The sequence below is a fragment of the Dipteris shenzhenensis genome, chromosome 15, assembly GCF_047967505.1.
Source record: "Dipteris shenzhenensis isolate YYH24624 ecotype China chromosome 15, Dip_SZ_1.0, whole genome shotgun sequence".
Lineage (NCBI taxonomy): Eukaryota > Viridiplantae > Streptophyta > Polypodiopsida > Gleicheniales > Dipteridaceae > Dipteris > Dipteris shenzhenensis.
Window position 1 is genome coordinate 47,643,138 of NC_141610.1, and position 26,908 is coordinate 47,670,045.

Below are 26,908 nucleotides of genomic sequence, written 5' to 3' on the forward strand. Positions count from 1 at the left end.
GGGCCATTTCAGGCAGGCTAGACAGCCAGTTGTTACTGCCACCTGGGCTTGTAGGCCAGTTAGAATTTTTAGTCCACTTAAAACACCTAGCACATCTAGGTAGGACAATTGGTCCACCTAGGACCCAGGTGCACTTGGGCCATAATAGGTCCCTATCTTGTACACTCTCATTATCCACTTGCGAGTACACTCCACTGCTTTCAGTTTGGTGTCTACTCCCTTGCATTTCATCTTTCTTCCATTGTTCCCTGCATCCAACATTGGTATCAGAGCAGGATTTCCTGCTCCTACTTGCCTCCCCGAGCTCATTGCAGCTCAGTTTTAGTTCGTCTCCATCTGCAGCTGGTTCATCTGCTCAACCAACAACCCCGAATCGGTGCAGACTCGCGATAGTTCAGCGAATCTACTTGGTGCATACCCACCGCCATTGAATGAGCAGTTTTGCTGCTCCTATAGCTGGAAACAGCCACGACAAACAGTCAGGGCTGGTAAGTGCTTCCAAGCAGCCTTCCCAAGCAACCATTCAGCTGCATTTGCCGCAGCCAATTTTGTGGCCACTGCTACTGCTGTGCCAACATTTGCCACAACCTAGAGACAACTTGTGGGAACCTTTTCACTCAGTCCAACTACACTCTCGCGAATTTGACTCACTTGGAGAGCTCTTCTGCAATCGAACAGCTGCAAAAAGACACTCGCAATCTATTCCAGGCTCCTTTCGAGCAATTTTAAAACACTTCTAAACCTGTCCATACAGCCATACCAACTGTACGTATTTTTTCCAGCTCTTGCCTGTTGTACCACCCACACAGCTGTACAAATTACCTGATTACAACATACAACTGATTTACAGCTCTTTCTGCCAGTTTCAGCAGCAGCTAGCTTGGCATTGGGTTCACATATGCAGTTTGCAGTGACATTCGCAGTCTGGATTGGAACATTGTACAGACATTGGCTTATACAGCTGCATTTGAGGATTTTCTTGGATTTGCCCTCTTTTTCATTCAACTTCACTTCACAGATTTGGAGCTTTTGCTCAATTTGTTACTTGGACAAAGTTTTCCCTCATTTCCGCCAATTTTTGGGTCACATATAGGGCATTTGGCACTCCTGTTGTGCATTGGCCATTGTAAATTGGGCATTTCATTTACCGATACATTCGAGCAGATTTAAGCAAACATTTGCCTTTGGATTTGAGATTGTCTGAAATTTTGGTAGACAGACATTTGCAGATTTTTGCAGTCAGTCTATTTGCAAGCAGAGTTTGCAGGGCAGATTTGTGCATTTGGCTCAATGTTGAGCAGCCACATTCACACTTGCAAAAACTTTCCTGTCAATTTTTGGCCAGACATTTGCAGATTTGAAATCAATTTTTGAGCAGCAAGCTAATAGCTGTGATAATCTTGAGGCCTCGACATTTGCAAAGCAATTTTCTTTTTGGGGGATTTTTACAATGGCAAGCAATGATTTGCTTGGAATGCTTTCAGCAAAGGACAAGCTTGATGGCACCAACTATCACATATGGTCATCTGGTGCGCCACTTGGAATTTGGGGTATAGTTGCAGGAACACAGGTCAGACCTGCTTCTCAGGCACCTGTTGCTGTGTCTTGTAAGAGGTTCATAAGACCTGCAACGACAGCAAAGCCTGCATGGAATACTTTGGCTCATCTTACCAGATTCAGAATGAGGCTAGGGTTACCTTTTTGGCAGGCAGTTGGATAGTGTAAAGATTGGAAGAAGGGGACAAATGGATACCTATCTCACAAAAGTCAAGGACTTCAGAGAGTAGCTCATCAATGTTGATGACATTGTGCCTGATTCTCAATTGGTTCCCACAACATTGGATGGACTACCTGATTCTTATCAGAGCTTTGCTATACGACGTTGAGATTAGTGACCATGGGTAACCCCAACCACTACACCTTCGATCAACTTGTAGTTCTTGCAGAATGAGCGCAGCATCGCTAAGATAGGGCTGCCTCCATCAACACAGCCCAAGCCTTTGCCATGGATCACAAAGGCAAAAGAAAGGCGGGCAAGAATTTCAGCAAGCCCAAACCTCCTTCTGGTAATTCATCTTATTCTACCCCAACTGTTGGGCAAAAATAAAAAAGCATTACAACCACTGCAAGAAACCAGACATGACATCTCCAAGTGTCGAAAGCGCGTTGCTTAGGAGGAAAAGAAGCACCAGCAAAGCCTTGCAATGAAAAATGCCCCTACGTCCCATGGGCACAGCCATGAAGCAGCAGATGTGGCTCATCATGAGTGGGCATTTGTTGTCACTTGCCACTACCATCCGTCGGAGCATCATGCAGCTTTGTCAGTTTCAGATTTTGTGTCCAACTTGTATTTTGATAGTGGGGCTTCCAAGCACATTACATTGTTCAAAGAGTTATTTCAGTCCTTTGATGATGCACCCAAGAGGGGATTGTCATTTATCCCCAACAACGCATCTTATCTCGTGAGAGGGATTGGTCAAGTGCTAGTCAACTCAATTTCACAAGATACAGTTGCTCTTTTGGAAGTGCGATATGTTCCATGTATCAAAAAGAATCTCAGCTATTTCTACAAATGGCTTTAGAGTTATTTTTAGACGATTATCATGGTGCTGTGTATGAGAACTGGCATGATAACTGCATAGTACTTACTAGCACACTTCTCTAGAAGGCCGGATCACCTTGATGCCTATGAAAAAGGGGCTGTTATGGAAGCAAATTCAGTAGCTAAATCTGTAATTTAAGACACGTTTATGACATGATAGTTTGGGACATCTCAACTAGGGTAGTCTGATGAAAATGCATTCTAAGAACATGGTAGTGGACCTTCCACAAATGTTGCAATCTCCAAACATGTCTATGAGGGCTGCTTGTTGGGCAAAATGCATAGGTTCTCATTTCCAAAAGATGGGACTGTTGGTACATTCGGGAAGTTGCACTTAGTACATAGGGATGTATGAAGGCAGCATCGCTTGGGGGATACTCGTACTTTGTCACCTTTGTGGATGACTTTACCAGACACACTTGGGTTTGAGATCCAAGTCCGATGTCTGCTTCTTTCAAGCGTGTCCTTGCCATGGCGGAAAATGAGAGTGGAAATAAGCTCTGGATCCTCCACTGACAAGGGGGTTAAGTACATGTCATGTGCATTTCCTGATTTTTTAGCAGCACGGCCATTATAATTAGTGCATAGTACCATACACTACATAGCAAATGGAGTTGCAGACAAAAGAATCGGCATTGATAAGATGGCCACATGCATGCTTACGGGGAAGTCTTTGCCCAACAAGTTTAGCTTGGATGCAATTATGTGAGAGCATAGGGCATTGAAGACCATCACTCCTTGTGAAGCATGGACAGGTCCACCGTTATATGATGATAAGTCTTCATTGGTTAAGCATCCATTTATGGACAAGGATGGGGCTGGTTGTTGACATGCGGGTGTCTCATAGTGGCAACCGTTTCATGCTTGGATCTTCTTCATGCATTTCTTGGTTCAGCAAGAAGCAGTCTACAGATGCTACTTCTCGTAGTGAAGCTGAGTACAGGACAGCCTTCATATCTACTATAGAGTGTGTTTGGCTATGCAAGTTACTTACAGATCTTGATGTCAACCACGCATCTTCTACCATAATCTACACAAACAGCTAGAGTGCTTTGGCCGTTGCGTGTAATCTTGCCTTTCATGCATGTACCAAGCACATTGAGATACATGGCCACTATGTTCAAGAGCAACTGGAAGCTGGAGATATAGTTGTCCTACTTTCCCACGGAAGATAACTTAGTAGATATTTTCATGAAGGCTCTCCTGCAACCCAAGTTTGAGGCTTTTCGGCAAAAGCTTTACACTTGGTACCATTTGCCACATGGCTCTACTCTCCCGGTACTATCATAGGTTGCTATATCCATCACGAATCAACATGTGCAAACATGATTTACAAATACTTCAGTCATACCATGGAGGGGGGTTCATTGCCACTTTAGCTCTGGTAGGCCTTGTAGGCTAGTTAGGAATTTTAGTCCACTTAGGACACCTAGCATATCTAGCGAGGACACCTAGTCCACCTAGGATACCACGGTGCACTTGGGGTATATAGTCCCCTATCTTGTACTTTCTCATTCTCTAGTACACTCCATTGCTCTCAACTTCTTGTTTTCTTTCATTGTTCCCCGCATCCAACATATGTTGTCTGTGGACCCAACTTCAACGGACGACTAAGGAGAGACACGATGAGAATCGTCTAGCAGTGGCTCTAGATCTAGCGATGGTTGGTGTCAAGGAAGAAAATAAGTGATAGATCATCCAAGTCCCTCCTCCTTCCTCACCCTCTGACAAGTGCCACCCTTACTTCAGTGGTAAGGGTGGGGCAAGGTAAGGATGAAGGCAAAAGGATTCGCCAAGTAGGGAGCCAAGCAAAAAGCATAAGCTCTATAGTCTCCGTGATGTACCCCGCCATCTGACAAGTGCCATGTTCACTCCAGCGGTAAAGGTAGGGCAAGGCAAGGGTAAGGGTGGAAGGAGCGGTCAAGAACGAAGCCAAGTAGAAAGCATAAGCTCTTTTTTAGGGCACACTAACTTCGACCCTACTTGAGAATCATATACAACCATTGGCCCACCTATCACATTATCTCTTTTCCATATATCTAGATGAATCCAAGAACATGCCCAAAGTCAACCTCTAAAATCACAACAAATAGTGTGGTTTCAATCTCATGACAATCAAGGTGAAAACCAAAATCATGCATAGCAACAGAGACGAACTACTTTAACGTCCCTGGTCCCATTTATGGATTGACATGCCCTATGGGTGAAATGAATTTACATGGAATGTAGGACTTGCTGGATTTATCTAGCACATTATCTGTGCACCAATTTTTGTCCACACACATTGACACACGCTTCTTTTTTGTGAAAAGCAGTATGTCATTTATAAAAAATGTACATTCATAGTTGCCTGAGAATGGAGCAGCTACTACTCAACACTTACAACACTAATAAAACACTTCTAGCTGGGCCAGAGGAGCAACTCCAAGAGAATGCGCATTCAAGGAGTAACAAAAGAAATGATAAACATCCACCGAAGAGTGCCCATACAGTCGAATGTTACAGGCATGATATGAAGACCACAAAGCCCAAAAGCGACACCATCAAAAAAACTGAACATAGTCCGCGGCAAAGGAATACCTACCAATTAACCAAAATTGTCAGCCAAGAGAAAGGCTAGGAAACAAGCATGAGTATAAGCCCCCAATCCAAGAAGAAGGTCCCGAGCAGTAGGGCACGTCCAGAGAAGATGCATAACAATCCTTTGGGATGCGAATAGTTAGGGCAAGCTAAAGAGGCGATACCTTGGTAGCCAACAAGAACCTACTCGTACTACACCTAACTAAACAGCGCCACAAGAAAACCCTCTGCCTGAGAGGAAGCTTACAGCTCCAGAAACTGCCAAAAACCGTCTACCAAGCAAGAAACTTGTCAAGACGACAAAACTAATTTCCATGCTTTCCGATTGAATCTCCACTTCAATAGAGAAAGAGTAGTAAACAAGCGAGGGCAAGCTGAATAGGTTGCAACATAGTAGTGAGAATGCGCCAAATAGACCTATGATGCAAACCCAAACAAAACTCTCTCTTGACCTAAGGAAAAGACAATGTCGAGCCTCGATCATCCACTATAGAAATGCCCAAACGATGCACGAAATATGCCGTTCTAGGCTGAAGATGTGCTAAAACGGGAGCAGACATTTTCCAATAATCAATCTTGTGAAAGAGCTTTTGCAGAACCCAAAATCGTTGTTATGGCAAAGAGATGCCAACCAATGGGGTAGCCTAGATGACTCAAGAGGCAGTAAGAGGTCAAGCCATAAAGGCAATGCCAATCACACTGATGCAAGAGCAAGAGTTTGGATCACTTTGAGCCCAACTGCAAGACCGAACTAGTCAAGTGCCTGCATAAGTTACCGAATATCTGATTTTGAGTTTTTGAGGAAAAAGATGCATAAGCTTGGCTGACAAAAGGAACGCCTCCAAGAAACTCAATGCCATTCAAATGCTGCTGCGAAACCAAGGCACCTATATGCAGCAACAACAGATGAGTGGCGATGGCAAAAAGCAAAGCACCGGGAGGGCAAGCTTGATGAACAAAGCAGCCCAAGGTCCACAACGAAGAGAGGGCATCAAATAAAAGGCAACATGCCATGCCATCCTGCAATATCCACTTGCATTATCAAAACATCTTAATGCATATATTTGACATATTCAATGCCAATGTAAGCATTGGCAATGTTATCCATGATTTGTTCATGGGACACAAAACCATACTGCACATGGTGCAAGCCCATATACAAGAGATGGGAAATACGCAACACCAACATTTTAGAAATCAGCTTGTATACCACACCCATTAGTGTGATTGGCCACCAATCTGACAAACATTTGCATGTGGTTTTTTAAGGATCAATCGCAGCAAACCCTTTTTCCATAGTGAAGAACTCAATAGTGAGGCCATCCCAGCCCAGAGATTTGGACCGTCCCAATCTAGACAATGCTTCTTTATGCATGCACCTCATCCTAGGAAAGAATGGGATGAACATGGCAAAGATCTCTCTCTCAAGCATCAACCTGTGCTAGTAAGGAGGAGGGGCTGAAAATAATTTAGCATAGTAATGTTGGACCACACGATCAACCTGCTGCTTATTTGTTATCCACAAGTCATCGTGACATAGCATACGATGCAAGGAATGCATCCGCAGGGAAGTATGCAAGCTTTTGAAAAAAGCCTTCAACGAGCAACATCTATCCTACATGACTTTTTGACGGGACCGAAGATGCCATCTTCTCAACTTGCGTTCATCATTCTCAGCCAAACAACAAAGGGCAGCCTGAAAAGCAGATTGCTCACCAATAGACAAATGACAATGCTGTGCAGCAATTGTAAAATGCTGGCATGCCCAAAGAAAAATGGTCCCATGCCCAGTCCACATTGATCGAAGCATGCAATATAAGTCTATGAATGAGAACCTTGACCATAACTTTGAAGGCATGGTGCTTCAGATAAGAATTGTTGACCAATAAAAGCCTTTGTAGGGCAGCTGCACATCATGCATTGGAAGGCCGAAATACAAGGTCATATGTACCAGAAAGTGATATGACAGGCGCAAAAGTATAATAGAGAGCCATCTCACAAGTAAAATCATCAAATTGTGCCGCATGAAACATGTACCATCGATCCAATTGAGCCCAATACTAGGTGAATGTGCATTATGATGGAAAGTGTACCCAACAATAGCAGGCATGAGATGTTGCAATAAATCACAAGCATGCAAAGTATCAGACATATGTGTCCAAGCATCTTGTTCTCTTCGCAGCATCTGAGTTCGACATGAGTACTTCTATCCTCTCAAAGCTCAACCTAAATGGCCGTGCCATGCTGTGGCAGGCCATTATGCTCCTGATAGGCAGGAATAAGGCTGGGGGAAGAGGCAGGACTATCTGAATTCATGGTGGCTACCGTACGTGGTAGACATAGTAGATCAGCACAAACCAACACAGACCAAAGTCGACCACCCCCCAACCATCAACCGCTAAAGTGCCCTTTGGAGGAGGATGCATTCTCTGTCCAATTTCTATTGGCTATTGTCCTTGGCTTGAATACTTTTACAGGCGTCTGCCAATACGATGAAGAGGCTTTCTCCCCAACTGGCATTTTGTCCCCTGTCTTGGAAGGTGTCACAAGCACTTTGGCCTTGCCTTTTTCAGCAGTTGATGGAGCAGATGCATTCCCCAAGTCATGAGTATGTGGCCCAACCACAGGCCTTGCCATAGAAGCATGATTTGGGCATGAAGCTGCCACAGGAGGTTTCAATAAAGTTGTGGACACTCAGACTGCATGTGTCCAAATTTTCCGCATTCAAAACAAGAACCTATAAATTTACCATTCCAATCTGAAAAAAAAAACTATGGGGTGGCATTCCTGGCATATCAACCTGAAGAGCAACATGTAGAGAAGTGGGTATATGAGTGTCCCACAGCAGACAAAAGCAATTCACATTTCCAGGAGAGCGAGGTGGACAAACCATTTTCCCCAATGCTTCAGCCAGATAAGACAATGCAAGCCTGCAATAAGGAGGTAGGCCTACCACCTCAACCCATACAGCACATCTGTGACGAATAAGACTTTGATAGTCCTTAATGATCCATGGATAGACATACACCAACCAATTCTCAAAAAAGAGGGGGACTCTTACAATAGCTGTTGCTTATATTGAGCATCCGTGAAAATGAACTTATAGCATCCTCTATTTGCCTTATAACAGCCCTCAACAAAACATCCCTTAGGCAAGGATTTCAACCATTGTGCTACATCTCCTGCATCAGGCATACGTCCCGGAAAGAACAATACCACTGCTCTCTGAGCCGGGTGCAGACAAAACCTGACCCGGAACAAAGACCCATAACTCTGGTACAGGTTCATCTCCTCCAGCTTGATTTATTTCAGAAAACCTTTCTTGCAAAGTATCAGCAGATTGGCACCTTGTTTTGAGCTTTCTGCAACCAAAACCTGGTGGCACTTGGGGTTGCCCCTATTGTACTCAACAGCATCCATTTGAGGCAGGAAAAGACCCAACACACAGCCAAAGAAACCAGGGTTTTATGGACAGAGAGGCTTAAGAAAGAGCGTTTATGGACAGGTAAAACACAGGAGAAAACTAAGCTTATGGACAGGCCAAACAGCTAGGAAAACTAAGAGGAAAAAGGCGAACCAGCAGAGAGAGAGATTAGTTTAAAGCAGGAATACCCGAGGCTTCTGGACAGGAGAAAAGTGCAAGGGAGCTGCAAGTGGATAAAGCTAAGAGAGTAGTACCCAAACAGCAGGAAAGCCCACACACACACCCCCTCACTCACACACGAGTGGGCAGCAGGTAGGACATAGAAAAAGGCAGCAGAAGAGGTAGAGAGGGACTCGCAGCATGGGCAGCTTGCAGTAGAGACGGTCGCAACAGAACCCAGACCCCAAAAAAGGCTGGGGACAGTGAAACGAAGCACCAGCAAAGGGCGACTAGCAGACGCGACAAAAGAAGGTGATTCCAGGAGGAATGTAGACACACTCCCAAACTCTTCCTCTAAATGCAAAACGGATATTGTACTTCTAACATCATACTATCACCCAAAAGATTTAAAACAGAATACTTCATCGTGCATAGCATGGACTACCTACTCTGACATCCCTGCCGATATCATCAGTGCCAAATGGTGGGTGCAGTCTGTAGTATAAACATACTCTCCTATCCACAACTGCACACACACGAGTGTCCATTAATACAATAGTCTTATCCTCCAGAGGTGCAGGGCTGACTTGGTTGTGACAAAAGCTAGCATTAAAGGAGAAGGCCAAATAAAACTACTGCATATTCTCCTCATCCAAGCAACAACTGCCCAAAAAGACAAGTATTTCATTTTAGTGTCTCCCAAGTGGACATGTCTGATCTTCAAAAACTTAGAAAGATAGCTTGTAAAACAATGCACCACTAAATAGAAAACATTATAGCAATATCAGCAAGGTGCAACTTGGACTAAACTTAGGATGTGAAATTTGCAGTCCATGCTCATACTATCAGGGTACTCGTGACTAGGCCCACTCCAATACTTCTGCCTCTAGGAGACTCAGTGTATCTCCTACTCTCAGGTACTCTGGGACACTAAGGACGGCTGGTACCATGGCAGACAAAGTAAGCCCGAGAACCAATAAAAAATCTAGCACAGCATTAGCTCCTTAACTACACCAACTAATTGGCCAGCCTGGTCTTGACCATATCAGTGAGTGAAGTAAAGTTTAGATGTCTACGTATTCTTGTGACATGAATAGTGTATTAAAAAGAACCCATTTCAATTCAAAGAAAGGGATAAAAACTTCATACAGCATTAACAAGCCCTCCCTCTAAGAATCATTCATCCATTCACATGTTTTCATTCAACAAAAAAAACATAACATCGTCATTGCCTCACGCAAACCTATAGAAGAGACTTACTAAGCATGGCAATTACCTCAACAGAGCCAAAAGTGAGACCTTGCTTTCGATTAGCAAGCTGCACCATCATAATTTTGTCGTATGCTTTGTCAATCTATCACAAGCAACAAAATGCTTATCTCTCTATCTCTCTCTCTCTCTCTCCCCCCACACACACTTTTTTCTTTTTTAAGTGAAAACTTTGAATGCTTTATATTACAAGATAGCTATCCAGAAAAAAACTGGCAAGCCGAAATAATACATCAAGCGAAAATGTCCATGTAGGACAAATATACATCCTGATCTATGCACACAAACAAGCATAAGGTCATGCAGATGAGTCAACAATTTAAAGAATTTTAATGCTGTTCTCCTATATTGAAGAAGGGAAAGTTTGGTCAACTAAAAAAGATTCAACAAACAGAAGTGAATCAAAGAATAAAGTTCTATGAAGGTCACAAAAAAATGTGAATGTTGTTCCAAAGATGGTGTCCTCATAGGGGGTCACACATCACTGCGTATGATCTGCAATTTTCTTTCAGCTCTAGCAGATGCATCTCTCCAAAAATCCATCTCTTAAAAAAGCATTCATGTGCATCTTCCCAAAATGCACCTTCACAAACAAGTCTAGGAGGAGAATAATGGCAAGAGGTGTACAAGACGTGACATAAGAGGCGCGTAAGGTACAAGACTGTAAGACCCTTAAATATTAGAGGCATAAGAGGCGTTATATTTCTTATATTTTCATGAAGAGGGGGAGTAGACCTAACAATTATCATAGATTCACAAGACTAGTACATGTACTCATAGGAAGGGAAACAATGATTTAAAAAAGTAAAAAAGTAAAAATCAAATACTCAAATTATTTTATTTACATAAATTGGACCCTTCCTACACGTAAGAGGCATTGCCAAATGCCTCGTAACACCTCTAATGGTAAGGGCACATGCATCATATCCTTCTATGAGGAGAAGTCTCCAAAGAAGGCACATTATGTACCATCCCATGTCTCTGCAATAACTACAAACTTCCAAAGTGCACATGGCAATATCTTCAATGCCATAATTCTGCATTTTTCATTGCTGAAGTAACTGATGCCAGACATGCATTTGACATGCTGCTCTCATGTTTGTCCAGCTGGTACAAAGTGCCTGTAATAAATATCAAATAGTCCTATTCCTTGACAATACACTTATCATCCTCAAAAATGACAGCATAACCTCTTCTCCCAAAAGAGGAAACTGATAGCAAATTCTTCTTAATCCCTGGAGTGTAAAGGACATCTAGAAGGCATAAACCAGTGCCATCAACTGATGACAGCCAAAAGTTTCCAACTCCCTTCACAGGATACGAAGAATTGTTGGCATAGACACTCTTTTGCCAGCAGGAGCAGGTTGTGTGCATCTGATGCATTGAAATCTGAAACTGTCATTCCAGTTTATTTCTTTTTCTTTCTTTCTTCAACCTCTTCCTGCATTCATTGATATGGTGTCCTGCCTTCTTATAGTACTGATACCTATCCTTCTTTTTCGTCAACCTGCATTATCTGATTTTTCCTTTGACGGCTGAGCTGAATCAGTCCCTGACTGATGGCCACCAAAATGAGGCTTGTTCTTGTCTCTTGCCAATAAGGCTCGATCCCTATCATGTACATCAACAGAAATGTTCTTTCTCCTACAGTAGTAGTCCCTGAGTTCCTGGAAAGTAGTGGAAATGAGGCTTGCTCTTGTCTTTTTCCAATAAGACTTGATCCCCATCATGCACAGCAACAGGCATGTTGTTTCTTGTCTGTTCTTCCTACAGTAACAATCCCCCAAGTTCCTCGAAAGTAAGTGAACTGTATATATAGATAGATTTAGAGAAGTATGAAAAGACAAATGACACTCTAGCAATGAGTTCAGAGTAGTGGACACAAACGGCTTAGCAAGTATCACATCATCAATTTTCAGTAGGGTGGGACGCTTGGTGTGAGGTTCAGTTTCCAAAGACCTTGCAGAGCCTACAGTATCCCTTCAACCAGCACCACTATGATGGGCTCTTCGAGATACTAGACACGTTCTATATTGGTGATTGGCCTTGCACAAGGGAGAGTCCATTGGGATTTTGGCAAGTACAATGATGTCACATCACTCCCCCATTGCCTTATATTTGGAGCAGCCACCACAAGGGCTCTCTCTGAGGGTAGCGATGATTCCGAACACCACCTATTATTAGAAGAGGTTGTTCAACAAACCATAGCACAGATCTGGATATTTGAGAATATCCGTCCACTAGATAGTTGGGCTCTTTGGATCAGCAAATACCACTCAAAGGAACAATGTATAGTTATACCCAGGCATTGAGAATGCCCGCCCACAAGTTGAGAGGGCTCTTTGGACAACAAATACCATTCAAAGGAGCAGTGCAGAGTTGCAAACCTAGGCATTGAGACTAGGAAGGACCTACATGAGAGAGAGCAGGACCTTAGCCATGAGTTGGCCTCCATCGAGAGGCCGACGGTTAGCTGTGGTTAGTAGACAAATATGAGTGGGCCCGCCTAACTATGCAGGACATGGAGGCTAGAAAGGCTGAGTACTCATATCATTCCTCATGGGCTCCATCAAAAAGGGGACAACGTGATGTAATAATTCTTCCAAACCATAGGACTACACTCAATCAAGACACAACTTTAGAGATTAAAATGAGGCGAGACAGCTCCACTATGACCTGCACGAGATTTTGGAGACAACCACGTCCTTCTACATACAACCCCTCCGTGTAGAAATGAAGGATCAAGTGAGGGCAGCCGAGGAGGAGATATGGCTCATATTCCCACAGTGGAGTCCTGGAAGATAATCAGCTAGTTGGCAAGAGGATCCGAGGTGACATCTTTGGTTGTCGAGAGATGCAATGGGATCGCGAGAGCAATTCTGGCTTGCACGAGTGCGCACTCAAAGAGGGTGGAGGAGCTGTCCTTCTCAATATATGACATGCATTGACCGTTGCCTTCAGTTAGAGGTAGCAGCCTGTAATCCCTCGAGAAAGTGGCACTACGTTGAGTAGTAGGCTCCTCAAGAGGTGATCTCCCAATTTTGGCCATGCTTATGGACAAGCAGGAAAGCCAAAAAGATTTCATACTTCTTCTAGATGGTGGCCCAAAGAGGTCTGCCCATTGGCCCATGGCTGGAGCAAATGCGCGTCGATGGTAGAAGCCACCGATGCGCGGATACAGATATGGAGACAATTGCACATTGTCTTTGGAGTTGCCTCGCACACACAAGATTTGGATGGGTGCCCTCCGGATTGTTGATAGGACACACAGGATGCAGCGGGACTTTACTTGGGGGATGGTTGCTTGGTTGGCGGAGGGGGGTCATATATATAGATGGATCCAGGAACATCCCCAAACTGATCCTCTAAAAACACAACACACGACAGAGTTTGAATCTCATGATAGTAAATCATAAGGTTGAAAGCCATAAACTCCACATAGTAGGGACTAGCTACTATGACCATTAGTGCCCCACGGTGGGTGTAGACCATAGTATGAATATATGCTCTCACACATATAAATCCACACACCCACACACATATTTGAGCATCCATTTATCCAAAGGTCTTCGTATTGAGTTTCTAACGGCACTGTGAAGATTACACGATTCAACAAGCATGGCTTCTCCATTGATTCAACCTCTCCAGCTTACAGGATCCTGTCAAAGTCATGGCATCTCATAGTGAGAGAGGGCTTATTTATGGGTGTGCCCGCTTGGCGTGAGGAGTAAGAATAGGAAATTTTTTGCCTAGTTTAGGTTGCGTCATGTGCATGGACCATATCTGAAGTGTGCTTAGGCACATAGGACTAGCTCAGATAGCCTAGGGGGGCTAGGGCTAGGCAGGCGATTTGCAAGTTGAGTTGCAAGGGCAACGAACGAGTTAGTGTTTCTGCTACTTTTAGCAACATTCGGCTCAATCGTATATACGAAGCCCAAGGGTTCAGTTTTCAGTCACAGCAAGCTTGACTCTTCCTTGCAGGTTTAGATCCTGGATCGTGTTGCGGACGTGCACTTGCTTTCTAGCGTAGCCCAAGACCCAACAATAGATCCAAGGGGCCCTCTGGGCGCCACCTGGTGGTATGGGACGTCAGGCTAATTGCGATCTAGTTGGGATAAGTGCCAGTGCCAGCAGCTCAGCTGTGTCCGACACCTAGATATCCTGGTCGGGTGGTAAGCATGCTAGCGATTTCCAACGTTGTTCTATGGTTGCTTTCCTATGTTTGTTTGCAGGTACGGGTTCTCAAGAGCGTTGGGGTCGTGTCAGTTGATATCAGAGCCAACTCTTGACGTATGAATCTATGTAGAGAAAGAAAGAAAGAAAGTCTATTAACGTCCACTGGAGACCAAAAGATCTATGGGACAGCAAGAAACCCTCTAGTACGTTTGCTTTAAGGAGGGCAAATGGCAGCTCCCAAGGAGTGCAAAAAGCAACCCCAATTATTTAGAGTACCTACATGATATTCTCGAAGAAAGAAAGAAAGTTTATTAAAGTCTTCGGAAGACCGACGGAGACTATGAAAATCCTGATACAACAAGCTGTGGTAGTGGAGCCAAAATGCAGAATGGTAGTACTACGTCCTAAGTACAACATAGTCATGTCGATGGTTGACTAGATATCAATCTCAGCATCGTCATCAATATCATCATCATCGGCAGCAGCAAGAGGCAGTGGAGGCATGAAATCGGCAATAAAGTGTTGTAAGCCACTCAGAGGTGCGGTCCTGGCACATCTCCTAGTCGTAGCTCTATGTATGACCAGGGCTACTGTGACCCCCGTCGGTCGGGCTCCGACTCTAAACAAGGAGGAGATGTCCCCAAGTGTGATCTGTGTGTCGACCCTCTGTCTAAGCTGTCGGGTCACAGGCTCCAGGTCACGGTCATGTTGAGGCCTCGTCTCATGGGAATCCATGTGATCTAGGTGAAAGAACTCTGTGATAGAGCTCTGAGAGGGATCAGCCGAGGAAGAAGTCTGCTCCTATCTCCGTGCTCGGAGTATCCTCTCACGGTGTCTAAGTGCCTCATGAATGAAACTTGCCAAACACCACTGGACTGGGTAGGAGAGGAAACAGGCCAAAATCCCAGAACTATCCCTGAAGAGGCAGTGGAAACGCCCTTGGATGTCATAGTACACAGAACACCTGAAGATGAAACGCTCCTCTGTCTCAACCTCCTACATGTCACACAGAGTGCATATGCGCCTCTCCCTGGGTAGTCGCTCTGCTCTGCCGCTCTCCATGCGAAGTCTATGTGAAGAGATCCGGAACTGCCCAAGAGATCCTCAGCGAGTGAGGCAAGTAAATCTGTGTGTATCCTGGTGGGTCAATGAAACCCTCTGCTGTGATATGTAAAAAGTGATCTCTGTAGAAGCTAAGCTTCACTGGGAGTTCACTCGGTCCCAACCAGGTCCCAAATGTGTGTAGATGTACTAGATCCTCATGGATAACCTGGTTGACCTCGTGTGATAAGAGGGGAGAAAATGGAGCATCCATGCTGTACTGGGAGGGAGGTAGTCTATCCATCAGGAGCCCCAATCGCTCAAAACCATCTCTCTGTACATGCATACCAGCACCTCTAGTCTCCTCCTGCTACAAGTGCCATAGAAGAGGATAGAGCTATCCATGGTAGCCTGCTACACCCCGAGGTATAATCCCCATATTCCCTAACTCGGTACAGATGCGTGACGACCTGAAATGCAGCATCTAGCTGTAAAGGGGGTGACCCAAACTCAACCCGAATTATCTGGTGAGGAACGCATGACTTACCACGAATCATCCGTGATAACATTAGAACCTGTAGCCGCTCCACACGGGTCCACTTTGTATCCAACAAGTATGGCCCCCAACAAGGGCTGCCGTACATCCCCACTAGACGAACCAAGGAGTCAAAAAGCAACCCCTTGGTACGTGGATCTCAAAAGTGCGAACGGAAGCACTGCCTCTCTAGTCTGGCCAATGAAGCATACCCTCTACTCAAGCGTGCCTGCATCGTGGGTCTCATAGTCAAGCTGGGTCTGGAGAACATAACCCCAAGATAAGTGTATGATGAAACTATCTCAACAGATGACCCCGCAAATGTGAACTGCTCCTAACGTATGATGGCTCGAGATGTATTGAAGATCATGACCATGGTTTTAACCAGGTTAACCTTCAAATCATAAGACTCACAAAAGGACTGTAGTGCGTCTAGGTGTCTCTGAAGCCCCTCTACTGAGGAAAACAAGAGAGTCACGTCATCTACATAGAGCAAAATCTGGATCAACATGCCCACAAGAGAGCAACCTACAACCCCTAGTGTCTGCATCACTGTCTCAAGCCTGTCAATGTAGAGGCCAAACAAGGTAGGCGACAAAGGTTTTGGAGCAATCATCAGGGGCTTTCCCTCTCTGCCCCACACTCCATCTGGCCTTCTCTCTCTTTTCCTCTGGTAGGCTGGTTTTTGCCAGGACCAGCAGCAATGTGCGAGGATTGGATTAGTTCCATGGGACCGAGGTGCACGAGTAAGGAGCACAAGCTCGATGGCATGAACTATGCCCACTCGAAGTTGAATATGAAGATATGGTTGTGGTTTATACACGAAGGCTTATGGAAGATAGTTCAGGGCTACGAAAGGAAGCCTGAACAGTCCAAGAGCAATATCTATTGGGATGTTAGCCAAGAGGATGCCTTCCAGGAGGAGCTTAAGGAATGGGAAGAGAATGACTCCAAGGCATATTCAAGATCAGTATGCACGATCACGAAGGAGGACTCTCCGCCGGTCCGGACGTTGACTAGTACATACGAGGTATGGTCTAAACTAGAAAATCTCTATGCGAGGGATTCGGCGATGTGAGCTGCTACTTTGGAGGGACAGCTTTACAATATTGAGTTCCCCACGCAGAGTATGATGCAGGCTTAGGTCATTTATGACCAGCACTTGGCTATGGGAGCTGCCCTAACATCTCTCTAGTTGGCAGCCCTCATCCTAACCAAGCTTCCCCCAAATTACGACATGGTTTCTCGAGCATGAGGTGCCAAGTCATGACCAGCCAGTTAGACTTCGACGACCTATGCTCCCTTCTCCTAGAGGACGAACCGGTTCTTGTATTCCGAGGTAAACTGCGGATCACTCCAGGTGATGAAGCAATTTCGATAGTGCTCAAGAAAAGAAGGCCTAAGTGCTATGCTTGCGAAGAGAGAGGGCATCTAACCAAGATTATTGGCCCAAGAATGAATCTATGGACCAGGAAACAGCATAAGATTCATCTTCAAACCAATCTGGTGGATCCAAGGCAATAGCCATTGTCCAAGTTGCACTACCTTTCAAGCACTAGTTACGAGTCCCCCCACATGTCACAGCCTGAGAGGGCTTGTGGAGTGCAAGCTGATTACAGCTTCTATCATCTGAAAGTCTATCAGGAGGCAAGACTATGGAGCTGTGGACAGATATGTTAAAAGTTGATTGCTTGATGTCGCAGAGACTCTGGACACGGTGTGTTCCAGCATTCATTGTTCAAGGTTCATGTATGTAATGTGTTCACCTCAGGATATCTGTCATGGTGTGTCCCAAAATCATCATACCCCATTGGGAACTCAATGCAGACTAGCTCAGGAAATCAAAGCCGAGGAAATCTCATTTGCTGTTCGAGGTGGCATTTTTGTTTTGAAGATTCAAGCCTACCTAGTGCTCTCTCCAAGGTGAATCCAGTAAGCACAATGCTGGAGGGTCCATGGCTGCATCCTCATCGGTTTGCTTCTTCAAATCATTGTGCTCACCATGAGCTACAGAGAAGGTGTTAAAGTTACGGCATCTCATAGTGAGAGAGGGCTTATTTGTAGGTGTGCCCACCCAACATAAGGAGTAGGAATAGGGAACTTTTGGCCTAGTTTAGGTTGGCTGGTGGAGGCTACCCTGACCCCTGGTTAGGGCTAAGTTGGGGCCCGATTGGGCACTCAACTAGGTCGGGTCAAATTGACCTAAACCGACGTCGAGTCAAGCCGACCAGGTTGGGCCGACCTGCTGGTCGATCTATCAGCCAGCCTTTGCTGGCCAACCATGCTAGAGGGGGGGCCTATAAAAGGTCGCTCTCTACATTCCCTTAAGTGTCTCTCACATTGGAAGTTCCATAAGGCATTTCTCCTCTCTAGCCCCCTTGTCTATAATTGTATTCCTGGATCTATATACAGTTGCTATTGCCCATCTCTTGTGTCTATTTCTCTCTCTTTCTTGCATGATTCCACACACATCTCTAACAAATCCAAGGTCAACAGGTCTTCCGGATAGAGGCTCATGACACGACGCTTCCTGACAGTGTCCTGTGCCATTGCGAGAGGATAGTTTACGGATACCGTGTCCAACATCGGTGCTTGGAAAATTTGGGTTGCCCACCTACAATTTTGTGATGGATGGCCACAAAGTTCCCCCGGCACCACCCTACTTGCCCTCTGACAGGACATCATCTAAACCCTGTGTGCTGTCTAGGAGCACGCGACATCAGCATCTTAGACGGCCGCTGAGAGGCAAGCGCGTTTCTACAAGGCTAGGTCTGCAGGTGTCTTTAATCTGTTTACAGAGTGAGGCATTCGCTAGATGTATAGTCTTTCTATCAGATGCACCCCTACACTTGGGTGCAAGGTAACTGGCTACATCGACAAATGCAAGTAGAACCCTAATGTAGGTAATTTCGTCGTATGACATGACCCCATTGTAAGCCCTTGTGACTTGTCCAAGGTCAATCAGGCATGAGCTATGTAGGTCAGCCTCTCAACCTTAGGTCAAGGGTTGGACTAAGTAATGGGGACAGGAGCAGCCAAGGTAAGAGCCCCAGAAGGGCCCCTTGAGGCAGCTCCAAGCAAAAGGAGAAAGGTCCGGGCAGGGCACCTTTTATAGACTTCCCTTCTCTCCTCCCTAGGCAGCCTTAGGGCTGGATTTATGGCCCAACCAGCCAGCCAACCAGCCAACCGGCTGGTTGGGCTGGTTGGGGCCAGCCAACCAGGCCTTCCAGCCCCCTATATAAAGGGGGGCTTGCTGCCCTCATTTCCCATCCAGTTCCCCTCAGAATTCAGCCTCCTACACTAGCCAGAGCAGCCTCTATCCCTTCCCAAAACCCCCCTGCAGGACAGCAGCAAACTCAGCAGCCCTTTGGTGATTCCAGGAGGGTGCCTACACAGCACCATAGCCTGGGCTCGGAGTAGAGGTTTGGGGTTCTGTTTCAGCATGTTTCTTTTCCAGTGTTCAGCTCTTTTCTCAGCTCTCTTTAGCTCCACATCTCTCAGCTTTCACACACTTTTCTCAAGCTCCATAGCTCTCAGATTTCCGTCCTCCCCTCACCTCTCTCACTCACACAGCTCCGCTGCATGCCCGGGGCATAGTGCCCAGAAACGGCCGGCACCCGAAACGGTTCGCTGTTTCTTTTGGCATGGGAGAAAGCCTTCAGTGGAACATTTTTGTGTCTTTGGATGTGTTGCATATGCCCATGTGCCTGTTGAGTTTTACCATAGCCATTCAAACAAAGCACTTAAATGCATATTTGTTGAGTCAACACATGACAATGATCTGTATGATCTATGTGTCAACACATGACAATGTTGCAGACATCTTCACCAAAGCACTTCCATGAGAAAAGTTTGAGGCATTTCACAGTGCCCTGAACTTATTATCTCCTTTTGGTGATTGATCATTCCTTGTACATCATCACATTCGCACTGCAAGGGGGTGTTAGAATTATTGCCTAGAATGGTGTTAGAATTATTGCCATATTCTAGGCAGTGACCAATGTAATGTAATAAGTAGGTTAGGGGCATTTTTCCCTCATTTGAGGTTTCACCCCCTAACCACAATTAGGATCCCTAACTACAGTTAGTGATTAGGATAAGGTTTTGTCACTTAGACAAAACCTTCTCCCCTTGTAGTTTCCAACACTCTCTCAATTCAGCTTCGCTTCCTAGGTTTCTTCCCTTCAGGGAGCTCTTTTTACAAATGAGACACTAGAGGCTCTTAAGGCCCTTCCAGTGCAAAGATGCTCAAGGACATTCCTTGTCCCTTTTGTTCTTCCACACCTGTTAGACACACATTTGTATCCTATATAGCATAAGGTCTTTTAACAGGATTTTGACTCAGGGAAAATGCCCCAAACTCTTTTACGTAGGTGGATTTGCCTAATCTTGAAAGGGAGGGACTGAACAAATATTACGATCACTCTTTTGGATACCGCATACAAGATCTTTGTTAAGGTCTAGAGCTTGCGGTTTTGACATCTCCTCCTAAATATCATCCACGACATGTAAACTGGTTTTGTTTGAGAGAGGACCATCTTGGTCAACATCTTACCTTCTGAGAAGCCATAGACTAGGCACGCCACGTTCCTTAGCCTCTCATCATCCTCTTTTTGGATTTTGAGAAGGCCTATGACAAGGTGGATTGGCCCTTCTTGAAGGGCACTATGGAGTGGGATGCGGGCTTGTATGCTAGCACCTCCAACCACATTTTGATCTCCAATCACACTAGGGAGGCCGCCTTCTTTCATGTTTGATGGGACAAAGTTGCCCACTTGCCCCCTTCCTCGCTTTTGTGGCAAAGGTCTTGGGTTAATTTTCTTCAATCACAAGCAATTGGCCTAGCCGAACGTGTCTCCCAAACCAAACAAGAGGAAGAGCTTTTGGATTCTAAGGTCACAAATGATACAACTTAACTTTTTTTCTTTCTTAAACTTTTTCCCGCCTTTCTTTTCTATTTTTTCATTTCTTTTTCTTCTTTTTTACTTTGGTCTTTTTCACCAACAAGAGTATACCCTTGGCAACAAGACCAGCTTAACACCTCTCCATTGTCTCATATGAATGATAATCATATAGACCCACTAATGTCTGTGAGAAAAAAGGCATCGAGGATGGCTATGAAAGGGTCGTCTTGGGCTCATGCATTGACTCCATCAAACACTAATCTAGCCAGCGACAGTTATGAGAATTGCACTCAAATGCAAAATTTTTTAAAATATTTGCCTTTCATACATAGTTTAGAGAAATGGAGAGCAGACAAATCTGTTGGCGATCCATCCCATAACAGGTCAATTGGTTTCCAATAAGTTTCCAATAAGATCAAGGAGCTTGAGTGTTGAATTTAAATTTCAGTACGATGTGGACTAGTGACACAACAAAACAAAGAAAAGAAATTAAGCTAAGTAATGCAAAATGAACGCTTGCTGGTCGGGTGGACAGAAAAAGTCAAGACAGACCTTACTTTGTGGTATTGATGAAATGATGACAGATAAAAATTAATTGCGAATCAAGATGCTTTAAAAGATAGAAAATTGAATTGAGGATAGAAAATGTCTGATTGCAGTGATGATCTAACAAAATCTTATCACACTAAAACAAGGTCTTTCAAACTACTCCAAGTCGATATGTTGTATTATTATCCCTTCTATCATGACTATTTTCAACTCAGCAAACCTGAGCAAAGGAGAAACACAATATACCTACACGAGACAATGTAACCTCGTCGCCTTTCTTTTCTGCATCTTTCTGTCTCTTGGTATAAGCAGCCTTTATCCTGTCAAAGCTTTCAAAAGGACTAACGCCAAGTACCTGCTCAAACAAAGACCACCATTATATTTGCCTTCTTTCTAGCTCCTGGCATGTTTGAATGGCAGAACCAGAAAGACAAAACAAAAAAGAATATTGACAATATCCATGATATCGCAACAGATCGGAAGAATGAGAAAACAAAATTGTCAGCTCGAAGCTTCAATAATTCAGACTTTTGCAGTAGCTATCTACACTGTGTATAAAACGCTTGATTTTGAATCTCAGCAATCTGTAACATGGACACTGCATGACATTGAGGCTTGATGACATGCACGTCCACCTGATATGGATTGTCATCTCCATCTGCAGTTTGGCCTCCAGCAGGACTAGATGCACTGCATGCCACCCGGAAATATCTACTCGAAATTCTGTTTTGCCTGTATAAAAACAATAGCAAAGTCAAAATGCATGTTCTGCATATATGCATAGCTGGAAATAGAACAAACTTCTCTTCTCATACTTGCAAGAAATAAGAGCCAATTGCATTAGGACAAGGCCTTTCTGATTACACAGCAGTTGATCTGTAAAAAGGTTTAGCAACTTGATTGAGACGTCTATGCTGCTTAGAAGGCCCCTTGGCGTTGGTCTCTGTACAAAATGACTGAGACATTAAAGTGTTTTACAAGGATCATAGGCCTCAATGTTCTCTCCTGTTGATTGCACCCATCATATTGCAAAAAGCTTAATGCACTGTGAGCATGTGATGCAAAAGGACTGGTTGAAAGACTACCACCACTACAACTGCAATTTGGAAGCATATGTATACGTCAAAACACACATACATACATATGTATATAAGCATATTGGCCATTGGCCATACGTATATGTGTGTATGCATACGCATATGCAATGTATATGTTAACATATATGTGTGAGTATGCGTGCGTGACATGTGTGTCTATATACATGATTGTGCCCACAAGAGGAAGTGGGTGTGCATGGACACGTGTGTGTGTGTGTGTGTGTGTGTGTGTGTGTGTGTGTGTGTGAGAGAGAGAGAGCGCCACGGTCTCTAGAGTGCTCCCTTATGCAAACTCCCTCTAGAGTTCCTAGCCTCTTGCATGATGGAGCTCTCTCTCCATAATCAGGAAAAACTAGCCTGCATGTCCTCAGCCAGACCTAGAACTACTACGCAAGTGTCCCAAGCTGCTAGGCGACCTGAATTACAACTATTATCCACCCCATGTGTCGATTTAGCCTGCAGTGGAGCAGCACATCAATCAGCAAATCGTCTGACCCAGGGAGTTGCCCACAGGTCCAAAAAATCCCTTTCTCTAGCTGCAATTTGTCTCTCTTAGCCCGTAGCCCGTAGCCCATAGCCTGTAGGTCGTCGTAGAAGCCCGTTGCTCAGCTCTCAGCCCTCCATCGCTCAGCTCAGCCCATTCGTCGCTTGTCGTCATTGCCGCTCAGCCCGTCAGCTCAGCCCGTCCGTCGTTTGTCTCAACTGCCACCTAACCTATCTAATCCTATCTAATCTAATCTAATCTAACCTATCTATCTACCTAGCTAACCTAGCTAACCAGCTACCAGAGGAGCCGCCGCCACCGCCAAGAGCCAACAGCCCCCAACAACCAACAACCGCCACCGACCGCTAGCTCCCCCTAGCCCGTCGTCACCAACAAACCCTCTAGTCCTGTCGTCAACAACAACCCCCCCGCCCCCTCCAACCCTAACCTAACCCTAATCCCGAGTTAGGCTAAACCATAACCTCGAGTTGGGCTAAACCCCCAACCCAACCCAAGGGTTAGGTTTAGCTAGGGGGTTCCCCAGACAGCCAATTATGGCCTATCCTCTCCTCCAAGTCCCCCTCAACTCCTTCAACCTCCATTATACTCAGTACTCTACAGTTGCAGCAATGACACCCTCTCCGTATGCACGCAATTATCAACAAGAAGGCTCCAAACGACCCATCCTTGGGCTACAGGATCAGATTTTTTATATACAACAAGCACTGAGAGAGCTACGATTGGAACTAGCAGAAGTAAAAGCTCGACTTCACATACTAGAAGGGCCTGGTAAGCAGGTAATAATTGATGAGGCTGTAAAATCTTGTAAGGACTCCTCCCCTACCCCACAGCTAGTCTCTACAGTCAATCATCTTATTCACATTGAAGTACAAATGGCTAAGAAGGAAGTGATTGTGGAAGTGGATACCAAAGCAAGTAAGTCTGATATTCAAGCAGAGATTAAAGAACACAAAGCTAGATGTGATAATGCGCTGAAGATTAGAATAGGCGGACTTCCAAAAGATTGGTACAAAGAAGAGGACACTTGTAGTGAAATATTCGCAAAGATCAAAGCAGGCTTGCCCAACATTAAATGGACAGATGATGATGAGCAGGATGATGACAACTCTAGGCCCGCTTCTATTATGTACTACAAAGGTCAGGCAATCCTTACACTGAAGTCAAAAGATATGCGAATCAAGCTTCTTCGACAATCTTACAAGCTGAAGGGTACCAAAGTATAAAAAGCTGAGGAGCTTACACAAGCTCAACTCAAAAATAAGGCAACTAAATTAGCTAAAGTCAGGGCTGCCAGAAAGGATGGAAAATGGGGCAGTTTATCATGAAGGCGTAGCCCTAATCAGAGAGTTTAAATCAAAACCAAAAGACTCTCAATCTTAAACTGATGTATGGCTGATTACTCTTTCAGACTATTATGTAGGTACTCGGAGCTGCCATGCGCCCTCCCTAAAGCAGTTGTACTAGAGGGTTTCTTGCTGTCCGATAGACCTTTTGGTCTCCAGTGGACGTTAATAGACTTTCTTTCTTTCTTTCTTTCTCTCTTTCTTTCTCTAGAAACCTCCCCTGAACCCAGCACTTGTCAAGTGGCTTCCTCTCTTGGTGGCATGTGTTCCATTAGGTACCTTACCATAAAAGTCCTCTCATGATCTCCCCTTTGCACCTCTTCATCAACACCTAGGCTGAGGAATAAACCTAGACTTAAACCCTCGAAGCCCCACTAAATCAAGTGTCGTTGAGCCCTCTAATTTCCCGACCGTCTGCGGTGGTTGTGTCGCCCCTTTGGCTGATTGATTTCCGCCTCTGTAATCCTTACACAATTGCATTAGGCTAGAATAATTGACTTTAATCATAGGTTAGGTTAGCAATCACGGTTAGTTAGCAGGTTTTAGTTAGTTAGGCCTAGTTTAGGTCTGGTGAGTCAAGTTAGATCACAGTAACTAGGGTTAGATTCAATCATGGTTAGGTGAGGTTAGACATTACAATTGTCATAGTGGTATTAGTTAGTGCTGCCTTGACGGTCCTAAGAGACCTGGGACCCCCCTCACCCCCCCCCAAAAAAAAAAAAAAACCTCAAAACTCACAAGTCTTTACAGCCCCATTTTTAAGGCCTTTAAAAGCCCTTACAAGGCTGTTTTCAGTCTCATTTGGGAAGCATTCCGAAACTTCTCCATCCCCTCACCATAACCAAGCGGCATGGTTATGGTCTATGTATCATTCCCTTCCCTCGAGAATGGTTTATGTCCTCGAAAAAAAAATTGGGATACCTCCTCTAGAGATTGCTCACCTTTCTCAAGTTGACCTCTCTTCAGGTCCATCTTTCCACTTAACCGATATATTGTATGTCTTGTTCTTTTCTCTTGTCTATCTAAAATTTTCATTGGTTCATGTGGTCAAGCACCGTGTTCAATGAGTTCAACTGGGACTTCATTTCCAATGAGATTGTCATCATCTCCTAACTTCCTTTTTAGCCTACCTACATGAAGAACTAGATGTACTCTACATCCTTCTGGTAAGGCTAATTTGTAAGCAAGATCTCCAATTCTCTTAAATATTTGAAATGGTCCACCATACCTAGGAGACAACTTTACACATTTTTCTATCTTTAGGGATTCAGAAGATTTGGGCATGCTATGATAGACTTTCTCATTTTCTTCAAACTCCAACTTTTTATGGTGTGGGTTTGTACAACTTCTTGCTCTACCTTCAACATTTCTAATGCTATCTTTAGCTCATTTAACCATTTGATTCATATCCTCAAGAAGATCTTTGGCTGCTTGAACCTTCTCTTTTTCAAGCCCCAGCTCAATGAGGGCTCTAGTTCGAAATCTACATATCATCATGAATGGGCTAAAACCTATAGTTGAGTGCTTGGCACTATTATATGCAAATTCTAATACGTGCAAATGTTGTTCCCAATTAGTTTGCCTTTGACTTACATATGCTCAAAGCATATCCTCAATGATCTGATTGACCCTTTCAACTTGACCATCACTCTGTGAATGGACCCCCCGCAATGCTCATATTCAAAGTAGTTCCCAACCTCATAAACATAGCCCTCCCAAAATGCAGTTCTTAAACTTGATGTCCTAGTCATTAACAATACCAGTTGGTAGCCCATACAATCTATAGATATGCTTCATAAATAGCTTTGTGTGTGTGTGTGTGTAGAATTCACACATGTACACACATACGTACACATATACATTTACCTTCATGAGACTATTATATCCCATCTTACAACTTGAGAATCTATTGCGAAACGGAAGGAAGAGACAAGACAATAATGAGAGAGAGAGAGAGAGAGAGAGAGAGAGAGAGAGAAGTTGAAGTAGAAGTAGAATTTTATTGTCGTCCTCCGGGGGCCAAAAATGAAACCAAAAGGTAATTCTTTTCACACAAATTCACCACTTAATCAATTGGAGGAGAAGAACACAATCACACCATGAAAGCGACATCAGAATGGCTACAATCTCCCCCCCTTAGATGAGTCGCTCACGCTTCCTCATCTAAAGTATTTATGATATTTCATAAAAGCACCAAGGAGCCAAAATTATCCCTCTCATCCAAAAATTAGGGATTTGCTTTACATAGCCATCTTAGGGCCCAAAATGAATTATGTCCTCCATAAAATATACTGCTCAAACTTGCAATAATAAAACAAATACAAAATTGGCCCATGGCCATTTATAATGCGTTGTGCGACACCTCGATCGGTACCCTCGCACTAACTCCAATCCTCGCTATGAGTTCCATCACCTGTACTCAAGCCGCCAATTACATTAGTTATTAACAATCGATTGAACGAATCACCAAATCAACCGATCCCAACATAACCGCGCTCAAAGCACAATAATCAAGCACAACACCAATAACACTAGTGACATCAGTATTAACATGGAATCACCCACCATACTAACCATCTAGCAAAGCACAAGCTAGTCAGGCGTCCCCAACTAACCACACAAAGTATCCACTAGGACCCCCGTCGCGTCCGGTGCGCTCCTATGGAGTACTTTGCCATAGTCACACTTGACTAAAATAATAATGTCCAAAGCAAGATATATATC

The 26,908-nt window shown here is 44.4% G+C and overlaps 1 protein-coding gene across 1 annotated transcript in view; it reads right to left on the reverse strand.

The window, feature by feature from the left end:
- CJD1 (Chloroplast J-like domain 1) overlaps positions 1 to 26,908 on the reverse strand; it is a 111,013-nt gene that overhangs the window by 74,826 nt on the left and 9,279 nt on the right. Inside the window, exons 2-4 of the mRNA XM_087386264.1 lie at positions 21,875 to 21,971; positions 21,490 to 21,594; positions 10,042 to 10,119 (exon numbers count right to left, since the gene is read on the reverse strand). Coding sequence (XP_087242390.1) covers positions 10,042 to 10,119; positions 21,490 to 21,594; positions 21,875 to 21,971 — 280 coding nt within the window. The remainder of the gene's footprint in view (positions 1 to 10,041; positions 10,120 to 21,489; positions 21,595 to 21,874; positions 21,972 to 26,908) is intronic.